General features: G+C 38.8%; 1 protein-coding gene across 1 annotated transcript; it reads left to right on the top strand.

Moving 5' to 3' along the window:
* The first annotated feature begins 9,077 nt into the window (after positions 1-9,077).
* Positions 9,078-10,932, top strand: LOC121786140 (2-methylpropanoate--CoA ligase CCL4-like). Its single transcript, XM_042184684.1, has one exon. It carries the CDS (start codon positions 9,146-9,148, stop codon positions 10,778-10,780), a length of 1,635 nt encoding a protein of 544 aa, XP_042040618.1. The 5' UTR covers positions 9,078-9,145; the 3' UTR covers positions 10,781-10,932.
* The last annotated feature ends 6,650 nt before the right edge of the window (positions 10,933-17,582 follow it).

Here is a 17,582-nt window from a genome sequence, read left to right as displayed (position 1 = left end):
TTATATTATTCTTTTTGTTAAACTTGTGCTGGATTAATTTTATATATTTGATATTTATGCATTTTTGTAATTTTTACTTCATTCGTCTCAAGGTAGGTGGGGTATTTTTTTTTGGCACATGATTTAAGAAATTGATGTGTTAAAGGTTAAAGTGGAGAGGGTAAAGTAAGAGAGGGAATAAAGTAAGATAGATGAAGAGAGTAAAATATAAGAGATGACGAACAAAAAAATAGTCTTATTTATGGACAGCACGGGTTCTAATGAGAAATTAATAAAGTAAGAGAGAAAGAGAAAAAATAGGTAAAGTAAAAGAGATAGAAAGAAAAGTAGATAAAAATATGAGAAAGAAAATTTCCATTTTTAGAAATGGGACTAGTCGATATCCAAAAATGGCAAAACGAGACTATTTTTTATGGACGAAAGAGAGTATGAGAAATTTTAGTAAAACCCCTGCCAAACTTTATTCCTGCGTCCGCCACTGCATGGAGTAATTACATGGAACATATTAAAAACTTTATTCCTGCGTCCGCCACTGCATGGAGTAATTACATGGAACATATTAATGTTTTACAATTGTTTCAGTTTAGTACAAAAAATTTTAAGTTTACATATTCTATATAAAAAGTTTATTTAGTATTTTAAATTAATATATTCCTGTCAAATTCCTTAACACCGTTACTTATCTTCCTTTTTCTTCCTATTCACTATCAAATTAATTTACTGTAAATTATCATTGTGAGGAGCAAGAAGAAAAGGATTAACTGTGTATTGCTAGAAATCACTTTGAATAACTCCGAAGAACTCAAAGTCGTTCTTTTCTCTCTCTAGATTCATGGACCTTCCCTTTCTTTTTATTGCGCACCATCTGTCAGTGCATAGTTATAAAAGTTTTACTAAAGCTTTGCAAAAATTTAATTGGGGTGATAAATAATTTTGTCGGGAAGAAGTGTTGCAAGAGAGGAGGCAGTGTTGCAGTGAGAGAGTGCAAATGGTAGAAATGATATGATAGAGTGCTTCACATACGGATTCATACTGATAGAGGAATAGTGGTTTCATACTGATATCTTCTACTTTAAAAAAAAACAAAGATATTGAGTCCAGAATAATTTTATGTTTGCTTTCTTGTGTATTTTTTGTTTATAGATATAAGATGGAGGGTGATTTAGGGAAGTCTGATTCTAATATTAGAATGGATTGAGATTTGAGATTGAATAGAAAGAAAAAAGAAGAGAAGTATTGACATTAGGAGGAATGCATCAATTTAGAACACTAAGTAAACGTTTTGTATAAAATATGTAAGTTTTAAAATATTTTATAGGAATACTAATTAAACTGAAACAATAGTGAAACATTTTGCATGTACCACGTAGACATTGTACCTCATTTTTTGTTGGTTTCTAAGTTCTAACTAATGACTTTATTGACATTTTGCAAGACTCTAAAATCAAAGTGCTCAAGATCAGTATCACGACTAATAAAATTCTATCGAATTTGATTTTTAAGTCGTTGTTGATCCCTTATTTGATAACTCCCTACAATTACTCCCCTTGTCCCCAATAGATGTTACATATTTTACCTGCACGAGTTTTAAGAAATTGTTTGACTTTATGAAGGAAAGTGAGCGTAAAATGTTATTAAGGTGTGAGCCCTACTTTTATACTCCCTCCGTCCCACAAGAATATGAACTCTTTACTTTTTAGTCCGTCCGACAAAAATATGTATTTTTCAATTTTGAAAATTCTTTTCACTTTAATGAGGTGAGACTCATTCTCCACTGACAATACTTTAATTACTTTTTCTCTCTACCTCTCTCTTACTTTCCCAATTTTGCATTAAAACTCGTGTCAAACCCAAAATGCATATTCTTTGGGGACGGAAGGAGTAATAATTGTAAATAAATGAGTTAGTGGAATATAAAAGTGAAATGAGATATTTATTCAGATCTGTCCAAATAAGAAAATATAACACATTTAATAATAAGGTTCGAAGAGAGTTTTTTCTGAATTCGTCAATTATTGTGATAGCTACATCTTTTTGCCCCCCTAGGAATAACTCCACAAAGCTAAGTCTGGGTCACACTACTTTAGAGATAGACAGTTTATGCTTCATTTATGGTCATATTTGGGTGTTCACTAGTCTTGATATAAATGAGGATGGCCCTGCATTTTATTAAGGCCTGCACTGTTCACTCCGTAAATAAGGCAATAGCATTTATTGACAAAATGGTGCTAATTGAAATGTCATCGAAAACCGCATCAGGAATTGGATGGCAAAAGTCGAATGTTGCCCTGAGGTGCTCGGTTTTCACCCCTAATTTGGGTGTATCTGTATTGTTTTGTAATTTGTTGTAGAGCTACTTTATCATTGAGCACGTATCTGTTAAGTCATTTTGCCAGTGCAATTGTAGAGGTATCCACACAATTTCTGCAATTAAGTAATGGCTTCAAGGTGCCCCAAGGTATATTGTTCTATACCGGGGTAGTCCACTTATTCAAATATGTGTTCTTAAATAGAAAATCATCAAGCTGATGTTATTTGAATGATCTACGTGTAGGTTGTTACTACTTGTGTGATAATGCTTATGCTAACAGTAATGGCTTCCTCACACCATACCGTGGCGGGCGTTATCATCTGAAAGAGTATGGCCCAGGAACCGAGTCCCCGCAGGATCCAAAAGAAATGTTCAATATGCGCCATACTAAGGCAAGAAACATTATCGAACGAGCTTTTGCAGTCTTAAAAATGCGTTGGGGTATCCTTCGAAGTGCATCGTTCTATCCAATTGAGACTCAGATCCGCTTGATTATGTGTTGTTTTCTACTACACAATTTTATTCGGCGGGAGATGGAGGTTGATCCGGTCGAAATGGAGCTTGATGAATTTGGCGGAGTTGGGCAACACAGAAGAAAACATAGGCGCTGATTATGTGAATTGTGTCGAGCCAACTGCCGAATGGACTCAAACCAGGGAGCAACTAGCAATGAACATGTGGATGAATAGATAGGATTTGTTGTTAGCTACTGATCTTTTTCGAAACTTTTTGCAAACTATGTGATATTGTACTCATTTGGTTTTATCCCCCTCTAACTAAACTTTCTGGTTTTGCAAACTATGTGATATTGTACTCATCTGCTGACCTGGGTGATTACTCATTCTTTAGTCATACGCGTGCTATATAGATTATCGAATAGTAGTAATTATTTTATTGATGAAATTTTGAATAAGTTTACAATATTTGCAAAATTAATTTAACATTCGGTAGTATTATGAAGATCATATATTTAATTCAATTCAAAATTAAGGCCATAAGCTATTTTTCATTAATTAGTTTGTGTAGTTGTTGACCTAATAACCACTAATACGGCGTATTTAGATGTTTAACACATCACTATATTACTGTATTCCGTATTAGATTATCATTTTATAAGGTAAAAGTATCATTTTATTGAACAAAAATGTCATTTTATACACCAAAAATACCTATCATTCTACCCGGCAAAAGTATCATTCTATAGGCTGAAAGTGTCATTCTATCGGGAAAAGGTATCATTTTATCAGTTTATGTCATTTTGTCACGTTAAAGTATCATTTTATCAGCTTATATGCAATTTCTCCAGCTAAACTATCATTTTTATAAGCTAAATGTCATTTTATCCGCTTAGATTATCATTTTATAAGGTAAAAGTATCATTTTATTAAACAAAAATGTCATTTTATACACCAAAAATACCTATCATTCTATCGGCTGAAAGTATCATTCTATCGGCTGAAAGTATCATTCTATAGGCTGAAAGTATCATTCTATCGGGCAAAAGTATCATTTTATCAGTTTTATGTCATTTTGTCACGTTAAAGTATCATTTTTCAGCTTATATGCAATTTCTCCAGCTAAACTATCATTTTTATAAGCTAACTGTCATTTTATCCGCTTAGATTATCATTTTATAAGGTAAAAGTATCATTTTATTAAACAAAAATGTCATTTTATACACCAAAAATACCTATCATTCTATCGGCTGAAAGTATCATTCTATCGGCTGAAAGTATTATTCTATAGGCTGAAAGTATCATTCTATCGGGCAAAAGTATCATTTTATCAGTTTTATGTCATTTTGTCACGTTAAAGTATCATTTTTCAGCTTATATGCAATTTCTCCAGCTAAACTATCATTTTTATAAGCTAACTATCATTTTATCCGCTTAGATTATCATTTTATAAGGTAAAAGTTTCATTTTATTAAACAAAAATGTCATTTTATACATCAAAAATACCTATCATTCTATCGGCTGAAAGTATCATTCTATCGGCTGAAAGTATCATTCTATAGGCTGAAAGTATCATTCTATCGGGCAAAAGTATCATTTTATCAGTTTTATGTCATTTTGTCACGTTAAAGTATCATTTTTCAGCTTATATGCAATTTCTCCAGCTAAACTCTCATTTTTATAAGCTAACTGTCATTTTATCCGCTTAGATTATAATTTTATAAGGTAAAAGTATCATTTTATTAAACAAAAATGTCATTTTATACACCAAAAATACCTATCATTCTATCGGCTGAAAGTATCATTCTATCGGCTGAAAGTATCATTCTATCGGGAAAAAGTATCATTTTATCAGTTTTATGTCATTTTGTCACGTTAAAGTATCATTTTATCAGCTTATATGCAATTTTTCCAGCTAAACTATCATTTTTATAAGCTAACTGTCATTTTATCCGCTTAGATTATCATTTTATAAGGTAAAAGTATCATTTTATTAAACAAAAATGTCATTTTATACACCAAAAATACCTATCATTCTATCGGCTGAAAGTATCATTCTATAGGCTGAAAGTATCATTCTATCGGGCAAAAGTATCATTTTATCAGTTTTATGTCATTTTGTCACGTTAAAGTATCATTTTTCAGCTTATATGCAATTTCTCCAGCTAAACTATCATTTTTATAAGCTAAATGTCATTTTATCCGCTTAGATTATCATTTTATAAGGTAAAAGTATCATTTTATTAAACAAAAATGTCATTTTATACACCAAAAATACCTATCATTTTATACGGATTGCATTTTTGTTTCAGTAATGCTCTGTGTTTGTTATGAAACTGGAAGCTTTATTTACGCCTCATAAAAATGTTCAATTTTCGATTGCCGCTAAATTGTTCGTATGTGCGCGGCAAATAGTTTTCATGGAATGGTGTTAGGGGCAAACCTGTCATTGGCAGTCGGAAAAAGGCAGGTTAAAAAAATGGCAAAATGCAATTCCTCAAATCTGAAGCTCAATTAAGAGTCAATGAACGCACATTTAGTATGTGAATTGTGTGGGCCCAGGAAACACATTTATGCCCTTGTTTCATTTAATGAGAACCTACAAGGGATGTAGTGAACACGTCCTTAGGCATGCGTGGGAGTTTTGAATTAAAATGGAGTTAATGACTAAATCTAGCTATTTTTTTAGTGGATGAATGAAATTCTACTATCCTCTCGTTCAACATCAAGCTAGCTGCTCCAACGGCGCTGGCAGTTGCGTTGCCTTTCGCTATTCGGCGTTGCAATACATATACTACACATGATAGTTATTTACATATTCACATCCAAATGTCACATAATTAACTATTCATGTGTTTCACTATTTAGTTTCTTTAATTAAAAATTAAAACTAATTAAAAAATATTTCATTAAAATAATTTATTAAAAATACCGAAAATTACAAATTAAAATCCTAAAAATTAAAATGACATAAATAAAAAAATTATAATTAAAATTCTAGAAATAAAACATAGTACATTCCCGTTCCATAAAAGATGTCACACTTGTGGGATGACACGGTCACATGGGACTTTAGGAAGTTTTGTTTTGGGTGTGGAATGGAGAGAAAAAGTATATTTTCATATAATGATGTGAGAGAGAATTTTTTCCAAAAAAGGAAATGTGGCATCTTTTATCGAATCCTAAAAAATTACTCTGTCGGTGGTTGTGGATGTTTCTGTGTCGGCGCAAACTCAAGTTGTCAATAGAGGAAGTCCCATTTGAGTCATGAGAAGTTGAATTCCTTGGTAATGTGTTCTCAACTGGAACAATGTCGTGTCGTCGGCGTGGGCAGTTGTGACACTGAACAACAATAGGGACATTAAACTTTTGGATAGCCTCCGTTGGGTGTGGGCCGCTTGGCTTGGTTCGCCTCGTCTGCTACCTCTAACTCTAGCAGCCTTCGTTGCCTTCGTCCCAGACGGATGACGTCGCGAAACCCGCATCGAAGCTCGATCCCCCTGCGGGCTCCAGTGAACTGGCTTGTGACCTTCTCCTCATCGGGCTTAGATCGACCACCACCATCGCTGCCACCCCCACCTCTACTAATTGATGAGTATTGGCTACCACCATGTGCTTCGACTTTTCGAGCTCGAACCTACGCTGGACTTGATGTCACCCGTCCACCTATCCAAATACCAAACACTATTCAATGTATCACATACTTGGAGGCCCTCATGATATCTTGTCAGAAGATCATCGTAGTTGCCCTCAGAATGTCAGCTCCACTAGCTCCATTTTGGTACTGATATTCCTCATTCTTGTATACGCCGCAAAATTTTTTAATATCCGCGCCCACCCGATCGAAATGACTGCAAAGCATCTTCAGACTGCGGGGGGCGTTCATCTCGGGCGCGCTTTGTTATAGTTTTCTATCACTGGAGCGATGGACTCTGATGTGATGTGATGTGATGTGATGTGTGTTTTAAGAGCTCTTTCTTTAATGCAAATTCTTAGGTCCAGAGGATTCGCTAGAGCACAGGGTCTAGGAGATCGTGAACTTTCAGAATGCAGTCGTTGTCACATCAAATCCCGCTTCAAAACCTCAACCCTCTACAATATTGGCTAGTATAGGGAAGTTGGGATCGAATCCACGAGGATGGAAGCGTTAGAATGCATTAAGAGAACTTTTAGATGGTTGGCTGCTGCCACGCAACACGAGAATTGAGTTTTAACTACTAGGCCTGGGAATTGAAATCTAGTTTATTCTAACTACCAGATCTGGAGAACTGAAAGTACGTAAAACATAAATGCATGCATGTTTCGTATCCAAAAATAACTCGAGAGTATTCACCAAATTTCTGAGTCAAGTAAAAGAGTTTCCTAAAATAGTTAGACACTCAGCACACAAAGTAAACGACAAGATCAGATTTCTCTATTTGGCTACTGACAGAAAGCTGCAATACACAAATTAAAGCGTCTCGACTATAACTACCAATCAACTTCATCTTCTCCAACAAGCAAGCAAGAAAATAAACAGAACAGAACATGAAAACAGAGCATACTTCAGATTGAACGATAAACACTTCAATTAAACTACAAGCTATCAGATCTAATCTACTAGACTAAGTAAATAAGCAGCAACAGAGTTTTCCATGCAGATCCAAACACACGTACTTCAGATTCGAACAATTAACAAAAATCTAAACTAGATCTACCAGAATCATCACCAAACAAACTAGATCCACAACTTTCAACATCATTCCAACTCCGCTTCAATCTCAATTCAATAGATCAACACCGATCTCAACTCCGATCAACAAACCAATTGCGAAAAGCATCCAACACAGTAAATCAGAGCAGTAAACATCAGAATCAAACGAGAGCTGAAAACGGAACTGGATTACCCATAAATCGTAAACGAGTCACAAACAATCGCCAAATTTCCGGCAAGGAAATCGGCGAGATAAGAGTACGTGTAGAAAATAAATTGTTTCTTCACTCATTCTCGGAGTGGTTTTACACATTCCAAATGATCAAAACAAAACACCAACTAACTACCCCAGATCTCTCATTCAACCAAGTGCGTGAGCTATGTGAGTGAATTTCGAGAGCGAGCCGAAATAACCAAGGAAAATTTCTAACTAAGTGCCTCTTTTTTACGCAATCTTCCTGGTATTTATAGGTGTGGCTCGGATCCTTAGGGCAAAAGTCTTCTTGATTTGACGATTGTGCCCTCGAGGATTTCGCTCCTTTTTCTTCACTTTTTTCTCTTCTATTCCTCTGCCCTGGTAACTGTTCTTCGTTCTTGAGCCTGACAGATAATTCACGCACCTGAACTTATAAATGCATGTTAGCATAGTAGAAAACACATAATTTATATATGAAATAGATGCATGAAACGAGCCTTATCATTCACCATCGCTCAAAAACATTCCAGGTTTGTTGGTTAAGTGTGATTAGATCCTTCGAAGTAGCGACCCAAAATTTGAACAATTTTTTGGGTCGGGCCTCCTTAATTTGTGATAATGATTGCGTTGGCACATATGGCATGTGCTTGACGTTCGACATGGAGGGTTGGTAGATGCTCTCAGTTGGAAGATGCGGCCTCTAGTAGAAAGGCCGTCGACGAGTCTTGAGTACCCGGAGTCGAGTAATCTGGTGAAGGAATGTGGTCGTTGTTGAGATCGATTAACCAATTATTTGAGTTTTATGGTCCTTGGTTGACCATATTTGCACAATGAGAATAAAAATTTTGAGAGAAAAATGAATGAGAAAAGAACATATAAAGATTATTCTATTGTGAATAAAATGATGTGATAAATTGATATTTATAGATGATTTTCGGATGAGTTTGAGGATAAAAAAAATGAAAAAATAGTAAAAACTATAATAATTGGGGAAGAAGAAAATTTTATAAATTTGAAATTTTTTGATTTTTCGAAATAAAAAAAAATTAATTCATATTACGATGCCACTCATGAGGCGGCGAGTGAAGTAGTGAACGCGCCAAGATGCTCTCCCCTCGGAGAACCTTGGCACGATGAGCCAATTGCAACGCTATTTCACCCATAACTCTTCAGGCTGAGATGCGACCGCCCAGGGCAAGACACGTTGCGGAAGAAACCCCACCTCCACTTTTTGAAAGAAAAGAATGAAGAAGAAAAGAAGGTCGTCAGGTCAACATACCACCAGATTTTGCTGGCACGGCCCCAGACATAAATGCCTTCTCCGAATGTAAGTGAAATGTAATATCATATCATATCATATCTATCATGTGTATGGATCTACTCTTCAGTATTCAATAAATGCCGCTTTTCCAACATGTACATATACATATGTAGACCATATGCCTATGAAGCAAACATTAACATCACTATAGCCAGAGAGATAGAGACTGATGGATCAACTGAAACCCAGCTCCGCCAACTCATGCCCCCTTACCCCACTCACATTCCTTCAACGCGCCGCCGTAGTCTACGGCGACTGCCCTTCCCTCGTCTACAACTCCACCACCTTCACCTGGTCCCAAACCCACTCCCGATGCCTCCGCGCCGCCTCCGCCATCGCCTCCTTGGGGTTCGCCCCGGGCTCCGTCGTGTCCGTGGTGGCGCCCAACATCCCCGCCATGTACGAGCTCCAATTCGCCGTCCCCATGGCCGGCTGCGTCCTCAACAACATCAACATCCGCCTCGACGCCCGAACCATCTCCCTCATCCTCCTCCACTCCGAATCCAAGGCCGTATTCATCGATTCCCACCTCCGCTCCCTCGTGCTCGAGTCCATATCCCTCCTCCCGCCCGACGCTCCCCGCCCCGAGCTTATCCTCATCACCGACGATCGTCGCGATTTCTCTTCCACCTACGAAGATATGTTGCAGAGTGGAAGTGAAAATTTTGAATGGGTGGTTCCGGCTAGCGAGTGGGACCCAATGACTTTGAATTACACCTCCGGCACTACTTCTTCTCCCAAAGGCGTAATTCACAGCCATAGATCGCTTTTTATAATCACATTAGATTCGTTAATCAATTGGTCCGTCCCCAAACAGCCGGTATACCTCTGGACGCTGCCGATGTTCCATTCCAACGGGTGGAGCTACACCTGGGGCATGGCGGCGGTCGGCGGAGTCAACATCTGCCTCCGCCGCTTCGACGCCGGGGCGCTGTACGACGCCATCGGAAACCATAAAGTCACTCACATGTGCGGCGCTCCGGTGATTCTGACAATGCTGGCTAACTACCCCCGCGCGGCGCCGCTCAGATCACCGGTCAAGTTCATGACCGGCGGCGCGCCGCCGCCGCCGCAGGTGGTGCTTCGGACGGAGGCGCTGGGGTTTTCAATCAGCCACGGGTATGGGATGACGGAGGTGGCCGGGGTGATAGTGTCGTGCGCGTGGAAGCCGATTTGGAGCGAGCTTCCGGCGGCGGAGAGGGCGAGGTTGAAGGCGCGGCAGGGGGTTAGGACGCTGGGGCTGACGGCGGTGGACGTGGTGGATCCTGGCAACGGAAGGAGTGTGAAAAGAGATGGAGTGACGATGGGAGAGATCGTGGTGAGAGGAGGGACGCTCATGCTGGGGTATTTAAAAAATCCGGCGGCGACGGCGAAGTGCATGAGGGGGGACGGGTGGCTGTACACGGGCGACGTGGGTGTGATGCACCCGGACGGGTACTTGGAGATAAAGGACAGGTCGAAGGATATAATAATCAGCGGGGGGGAGAATGTGAGCAGCGTGGAGGTGGAGACGGTGCTGTATTCGAACCCGGTGGTAAATGAGGCGGCGGTGGTGGCGCGGCCGGATGAGTATTGGGGGGAGACGCCGTGCGCCTTCTTGAGCTTGAAGGAAGGGGTGAGTCCGAAGCCGCCGGAGTGTGAGATGATAGAGTTTTGTCGGGAGAGGCTGCCGCATTACATGGTGCCGAAGACGGTGGTGTTCATGGCGGAGCTGCCGAAAACGGCAACCGGGAAAGTGCAGAAGTATGCGCTGAGAGATATCGCAAACAAAATGGGGACGCTGTCGGCTGCCAGCCGGATGTAGGATGGTACTCAAACAACATTTGTTTTAATTACTTGATATTTAATGATTAGCTATTTATGGAGATGGTTACTTAGTTAATCCTGAATATAAAATGCTTTTTGTGTACCATTTATAAATAGAAAAAACAATAAAAGAATTTCGTTTTTTCGGTATTTATTTTGAAATCATTAAATCGCGCTTTTCTTTATGTTGTTTTTTAATAGTTTGTACTAACACGCTAAGAAAATTACGGTGACATAGATGTTTAATTTCTTGAGATTCCATTTCCATTAGTTGTGCAACGTAATTATGTTTTACTTCGAATATGTTCTTTTTATAGTACTAGCTAGTACTAATTAGGCATCAACAATGTTGAATGTTATGTGCATTTCTTCTAACATTATGACACAATGACTAATTAGGCACCAACAATATTGAATACTACGAATCTCTTTATTTACATTTATTGTATAGTCGATTAGTATCAAGAAGTATTTTACTCACGTTATTCATGGATCTCACCTACTTTTCTTATTCTTTTCGTTCATTCTTTCTTAACTACATTACGATTAACAAAAAAATACTGAAATGTTAACATCAAGATATGTATAAATGAAATAACTGAGGAATTATATAATTAAAATAAAAAAATTTATATATAACAAAAATAAAAAAAGATATATAGTTGAAATATTAAAAAAACATAAAAAAAAACTAGAACTAAAACACATTTAGTATAGCCTCGAGCGAAGCCAAAAACTAGCGGTGTTACACAAGGCGGTGTAGTATTAAATAATTTCATTCAATCTCATGTGCTATGTTATTTCATTCATCTCAATCAGTGCATTCCTCTTCAGTAGACGACTTCTATTCAACACCATGATTGCACTCGTGTCTTATGTATTGTTCTTCTAGGGCAGTCTTTAATTTAGTATTTGATCGACCGACCTTTTTTCGCAATTGTGAACATTCCCAAGCCTTGCGGCACTTAAACTATAGATTCATATTATTTGGAACAATTTAGTTTCATACTCCTACTATCGTGTAATTTGATGGAAGATGATTTATTGACATATTGTTTAGGAAAGGAATCAGTTATAGGTTTACACTCGGTTTCCAGATAAGTTAGGTATTAAATGGGAATTTTATTAATTCGGAGTAATTTAATTTTGAAGTATTCATTGTCGTCGTGAGGCCGAGTTTGGTAAAAATGGAACGACGCACCATCTATCTATAGCTGTTGTTCATAAATGTTCATGTTAGAAAAGGAAAGATTGCAATTATAATCAATTACTCCAATTAGATGATTGACAGAATATTTTGTAATTAAGGATCTGTGTACATTGCTTCCTACACCCTATTTAAAGGGTCCTCTATACAATGGAATAATCATCGTATTCTACACAAAACAGTTTCTTCCTTTCCACAATTTTTTTGCACCATTTTGTTAGAGTTTAGTATACTGAAAGCATCTTTCGAATGCATGTATATGTAATAACTCTTTTATCCATCCATTTGTTACCATTTTATGAGAAGGAATATTTTGTTACAATGTATTTTGCTTTTGTATTGCTTATGTATTTATGAGATGTTGAAATGTATTTTCCATTTAAATTCATAATTTAAGCAATGAGCAGCGTTCACAGTAGGTAACTTGTCGGTTCTTGCAGAAGGAAAATTGTTTCACAACCTAGATAGGATTTGACTACCTATCGTGAAAGGTTGCGACGTCAGTCAGAAAGTTTCCTTACCTAAGGAAATGAACGACGTCGGTGTAGTATTGCACTAAAAGGATCAAACAGTGAGATAAGTCTTTCTTGGCTATTTACTGAAAGACGAGGTCTCGGTGATTGTCGTTTCTTAATCATTGTTGACATAACATTGAGCATACGATATTAATTGAAAACTACTTTGACTTATCAAATGGTGAGGGAATTTCGTTGCCCAAGAATCCTGATAGATTGGGTAATGATCATTAATGTCTAAGTGGTGCTAGTATTGTTATTGCAATGAATCGTGTGCTGGGAGAGGCCAGTATGATAATATCCTCAAGAAGTGTTTAGAAAAATGTTTTATTATTCAGAAAACTGGCCAGTTGGAATTTATTCCATGAATAATAAATAATGTTTCTAAACTAGACCACTCTTGGAAAAATAAATTAATTAATAATAGTCAGATAGCAGACTTGATATTAATTAATGGATATTTATATCTTTAACACGGGAAATAATTTAATTAAAGAGGAAGTCCCGAAATACTCGTAATTTCGGTTTTGGACGGGCAGTCAATATTATATCTATAATGGATGATAATAATATTTAAGTTTGGGCTTGAATTAAATTGATTTTTATTTAATTAGTGAAAGCCTGAACTATGGCCCAATCCAATCCTCCATAGATCCCTGGTCTGGCCCAAAAATAATTAACTTAATATAAGAGGGAGAAGAAGAGAAGAAAGATTAATTTTTTTCGCGTAAAAAATTCGTTCTCTGTGATTTCTTTCGTAGAGATTTCTGTCTTCAAATTCTTCTCCAGCTTTTGAGGGTTTGACAAGCTTTGCCCACACAAAGGTCAATTCCGAGTAAAAGGGAACATATCAGAAGATCCGTGGTAGAGACGATTGAAGAAGGAGTTCGAATTCAATTACTTGAATTCATACGGTAAATCGTTGTATTTAATTGCAAATATATTCAGTATGATCTGAGATTATATGTTTATAAACATGTTTCTAGTTTACAATTGAAAAAAAACATGTTTAGATGTAAATCGTTCAATCAAACTAAATTGATTTCCGCTGCAAAACCAACACATTTAACATGGTACCAGAGCAGGACTCAGAAAAATTTCATCACTGTCCCTAACCTTTCTCGACCTTAAGCCAAATCTGCAGAAAACCATTCAAAACAAACCATGTCAGACGAAAAAAAACCCATCCCACTCAGATGAATTTGCTCGGCAAATTGCCGAAATGATGAGCAAAAGTCTTGCCATGATGATACCATCAACACCCAAACCAGAGACCAAACAAAACCCACCAGAAAAACCCATTGTGTACAAAATCGATACACAACCCCTCCACATCGTAGGAAGCAAATTGAATGGAGGAAATTACTCCGAATGGGACGTTCTAATGAAGACGGCTATAAGCGGCAGGGGAATGGTTTCTCACGTAACCGGAGTGCCACCTCCCCCGCCACGAATTGATCCAGCCTTCCCACAATGGCAACAAGCTGATCACTGCGTGTTTACTTGGCTCACACAGAATATCGAACCTCGGTTGGTCAGCCGAGTGTTGAAACAACTGACTGCCAAACACATATGGGATGTGTTGGCTGTCACGTAAGGGAGCGGAGGATATAAACTCCAAATCTACGGTCTGCATATCAAAGCCAGCATGGTGAAACAAGGAAGCCAATCGTTAGAGGAGACATGGAGTACCATACAAGATTTATGGATGTCAATTGATCAGAAACGGACAAATCCTATGAAATACCCGGAGGACATGGAAATACATGATAATTGGATCCAAGAACATAGACTTTATACGTTTCTGACTGCCATTGACGGCAATTATGAAACAACCAAAAGGGTGATAGTTAAAATGGAGCCACTTCCCTCGGTTGACCTTGCGTACAATCTGATCAAACAAGAGGAGACACGGTCTCAAGTGTTACAGTTAAGAGCCGGAGCCACTACAGAAGGCATCGGAGCAGGACTTATCGTCCGAGGAGGGTCGAACCAGCACGACAACGGCTCAAGGGGCGGCGGCAATTGCGGTGGAGGCGGCTGGAACCGGCGAAACAATGATGAAGACAAATCGAAGCTTGTATGTTCCTATTGCAAGAAGAAGAAGCACACGAAAGAATCGTGCTTCGAATTGATCGGATTTCCCGATTGGTGGGAGGAGAAACACTGCAGGAACTCATTCGCACCACCGCCATCCACGCCACCATGCGTGCCTGGAACCGTGGCGGCCACGACGACCACACTTCAATTATCTAACTGCCTTTACATTCCTTCGATGTCTCATAAATTGTTGTCTATTAGCCATGTCACGAAGGAATTAAACTGCACCTTATTGATGCAACCTCATTTCTGTCTATTGCAGGATATCCGAACCGAAAAAATAATTGGACGTGGCACTGAACGTGATGGATTGTACTATGTAGATGAGATAGCTCAAAAAGGGACCGCCATGCTAACTCACGGGTCTGCAGGGTCTTAGATACTACTTAGTTTTTGTAGATGACTGCACTCACATGACTTGGGTATATTTCATGAAACAAAAATCTGAGGTTTATACACATTTTTCACACTTTTTTAACCTTATCAAAACCCAGTACCAACACTCTATAAAAATCCTGAGATAAGATAATGGGAGGGAATTCTTTAATTCGACCATGAAACAATTTTTTCAAGAAAATGGTCTGATTCATCAAACCAGTTGTGCCTATACTCCCGAACAGAATGGTGTAGCCGAAAGAAAAAAATTGTTCCCTCCTTGAAATGACCCGCTCTATGCTCATTGAATCAAAAGCCCCAAAACACTTTTGGCCAGAAGCTATTGCCACCTCAGCCTACCTCTTGAATAGATTACCCACAAGTATCCTCAAACACCAAACACAACTTCAAGCTCTATCATCTTTCACTAAAATTCCACCATCTTTAACTCTTGAACCGCAAGTCTTTGGGTGCTCTGTTTTTGTTCATACCCCAAAACATGAACGTACCAAACTTTCTCCTTGTGCAATTAAGTGTGTCTTCGTGGGGTATGGGTAAACCAAAAGGGGTATAAGTGCTTTGATCCTAAAACAAATCGAATGTTTGTCAGGATGAATTGCAATTTCCTTGAAACCGAATACTTTTATACCCACCTTAGTGATCAGGGGGAGAATAGTAGTAAGGACCCGCTATGTTGGATATCAGCGTCAATGCCAACGCCAAGTAATCCCGAACTGGGCCTAACAGAGGCGGTAGTAAGCAATCCCGCTGAGCAAGTCTATGAAGTATGACAGTCCGTTCCTGAAGGTGACACTCAGCCAACTACTTCCCCGTTGAGGCTATCCAATGTAAGTATTGATAACCCTACTTCTCTAGTTTCCTTTACTACTGATGATGTAAGTGTAGAGGAAGAAGCAGGCCCCGATGTGGAGAACACAGATGAAAAAACTAGTGTGGTAGAAGAAGTCGAAAGAATTGACCCCGACGCAGGGGGGTACATTCTTCCACACCGGGCGAACAAAGGAGTTCCGCCAAAAAGATATACACCTGAGAGAATTAACAGGAAGGCTCGCTACTCTGTTGCTTGCCTAGTTACGAGTCATCTGTCAAAAATGACTCAAGCATTTGAGAAGGCACTGTATGGGGAGGAAGAGATCCCACAGTCATGGGAAGAGGCTATGCGACATAAGCACTGGAGAGAGGCAATGCAAAAGGAAATAGATGCACTTATCGGGAACAACACTTGGGAAACGTGCATCTTACCTAAAGGGAAGCGGCATGTAGGATGTCGATGGATCTTCACTATCAAGAGGAGACCAGATGGCTCAGTTGAGAGGTACAAGCACGGCTAGTCACGAAGGGCTATACTCAGACATATGAGGTAGATTATTCAGAAACTTTCACCCCAATGACCAAGATGAACACAATTCGAGTCTTATTATCTGTGGCGGCAAATAAAGATTAGCCACTGCATCAATTCGATGTGACGAATGCCTTTCTTCATGGTGAGCTAAAAAAGGAAGAAGAGGTGTATATCTAGGCCCCTCTAGGATTTGCAGCAAACTTCAAGATAGGAGAAGGATGTAGGCTGAGGAAAACTCTATATGGGTTGAAGCAGTCCCCAAAAGTATGGTTTGGGAAGTTTGTCGGGGCAATGATTAGTTATGGATATAAACAGAGCAACTCTGATCATACTCTGTTTCTGAAAAAGAGAGGAGATAAAATCACTTGCTTAATCATATAAGTCGATGACATGATTATCACAGGTGACGACTTGGAAGAGATTGAGAACTTGAAGAGGAATCTGTTTCAGGAGTTTGAGATGAAGGACTTAGGTGATCTCAAGTTTTTTCTTGGGATCGAGGTGTTAAGATCACAGGGAGGGATCTTTTTGAGACAGAGAAAATATATTCTGGACATCATTGCAGAAACGGGTCTCCTAGAGTGTAAACCGGCAGATACGCCTGTAGCAGTTAATCATGGATTGCAGATTAATGATAAAGTCGAGTTGACCGATCGAAGTCAATATCAACGACTAGTTGGAAAGCTCATCTACCTATCGCATACTAGGCCAGACATTGCCTACGCCGTAGGGATCGTGAGTCAGTTCATGCATAAACCACAGATAGATCACATGGAGGCAGCGCTCAGAATTTGTCGATATCTGAAGGGGACAACAGGACACGGAGTGCTATTCTCTAAATGTGGGAACCTTGAGATTCATGCATATACGGATGCTGATTGGGCAGGGAATCTGAATGATATGAGGTCCACCGCGGGGTACTTTACCTTTGTTGGAGGTAACTTGGTAACTTGGAGAAGTAAAAAACAGAAAGTGGTGGCTCTCTCCAGTGCTGAGGCAGAGTTTCGTGGTATCAAAAGTGGACTAACTGAGATAATGTGGCTAAGAAGATTGATGAAGGAACTTGGCCTCTCTCCAAGTAAGAAGTGCCGACTATACTGTGATAACAAGGCCGCTATAGCATCTCAGAAAACCCGGTTCAACACGATCGAACCAAACATGTCGAGGTGGTTAGACACTTTATCAAAGAAAACATTGAAAGGGGAATTGTTGAGCTACCATTTTTTCGCTCAGAAGATCA

The sequence above is a fragment of the Salvia splendens genome, chromosome 22, assembly GCF_004379255.2.
Source record: "Salvia splendens isolate huo1 chromosome 22, SspV2, whole genome shotgun sequence".
Lineage (NCBI taxonomy): Eukaryota > Viridiplantae > Streptophyta > Magnoliopsida > Lamiales > Lamiaceae > Salvia > Salvia splendens.
Note: the sequence above shows the minus strand (reverse complement) of the source record. Positions and strands in the feature narration are given on the sequence as shown.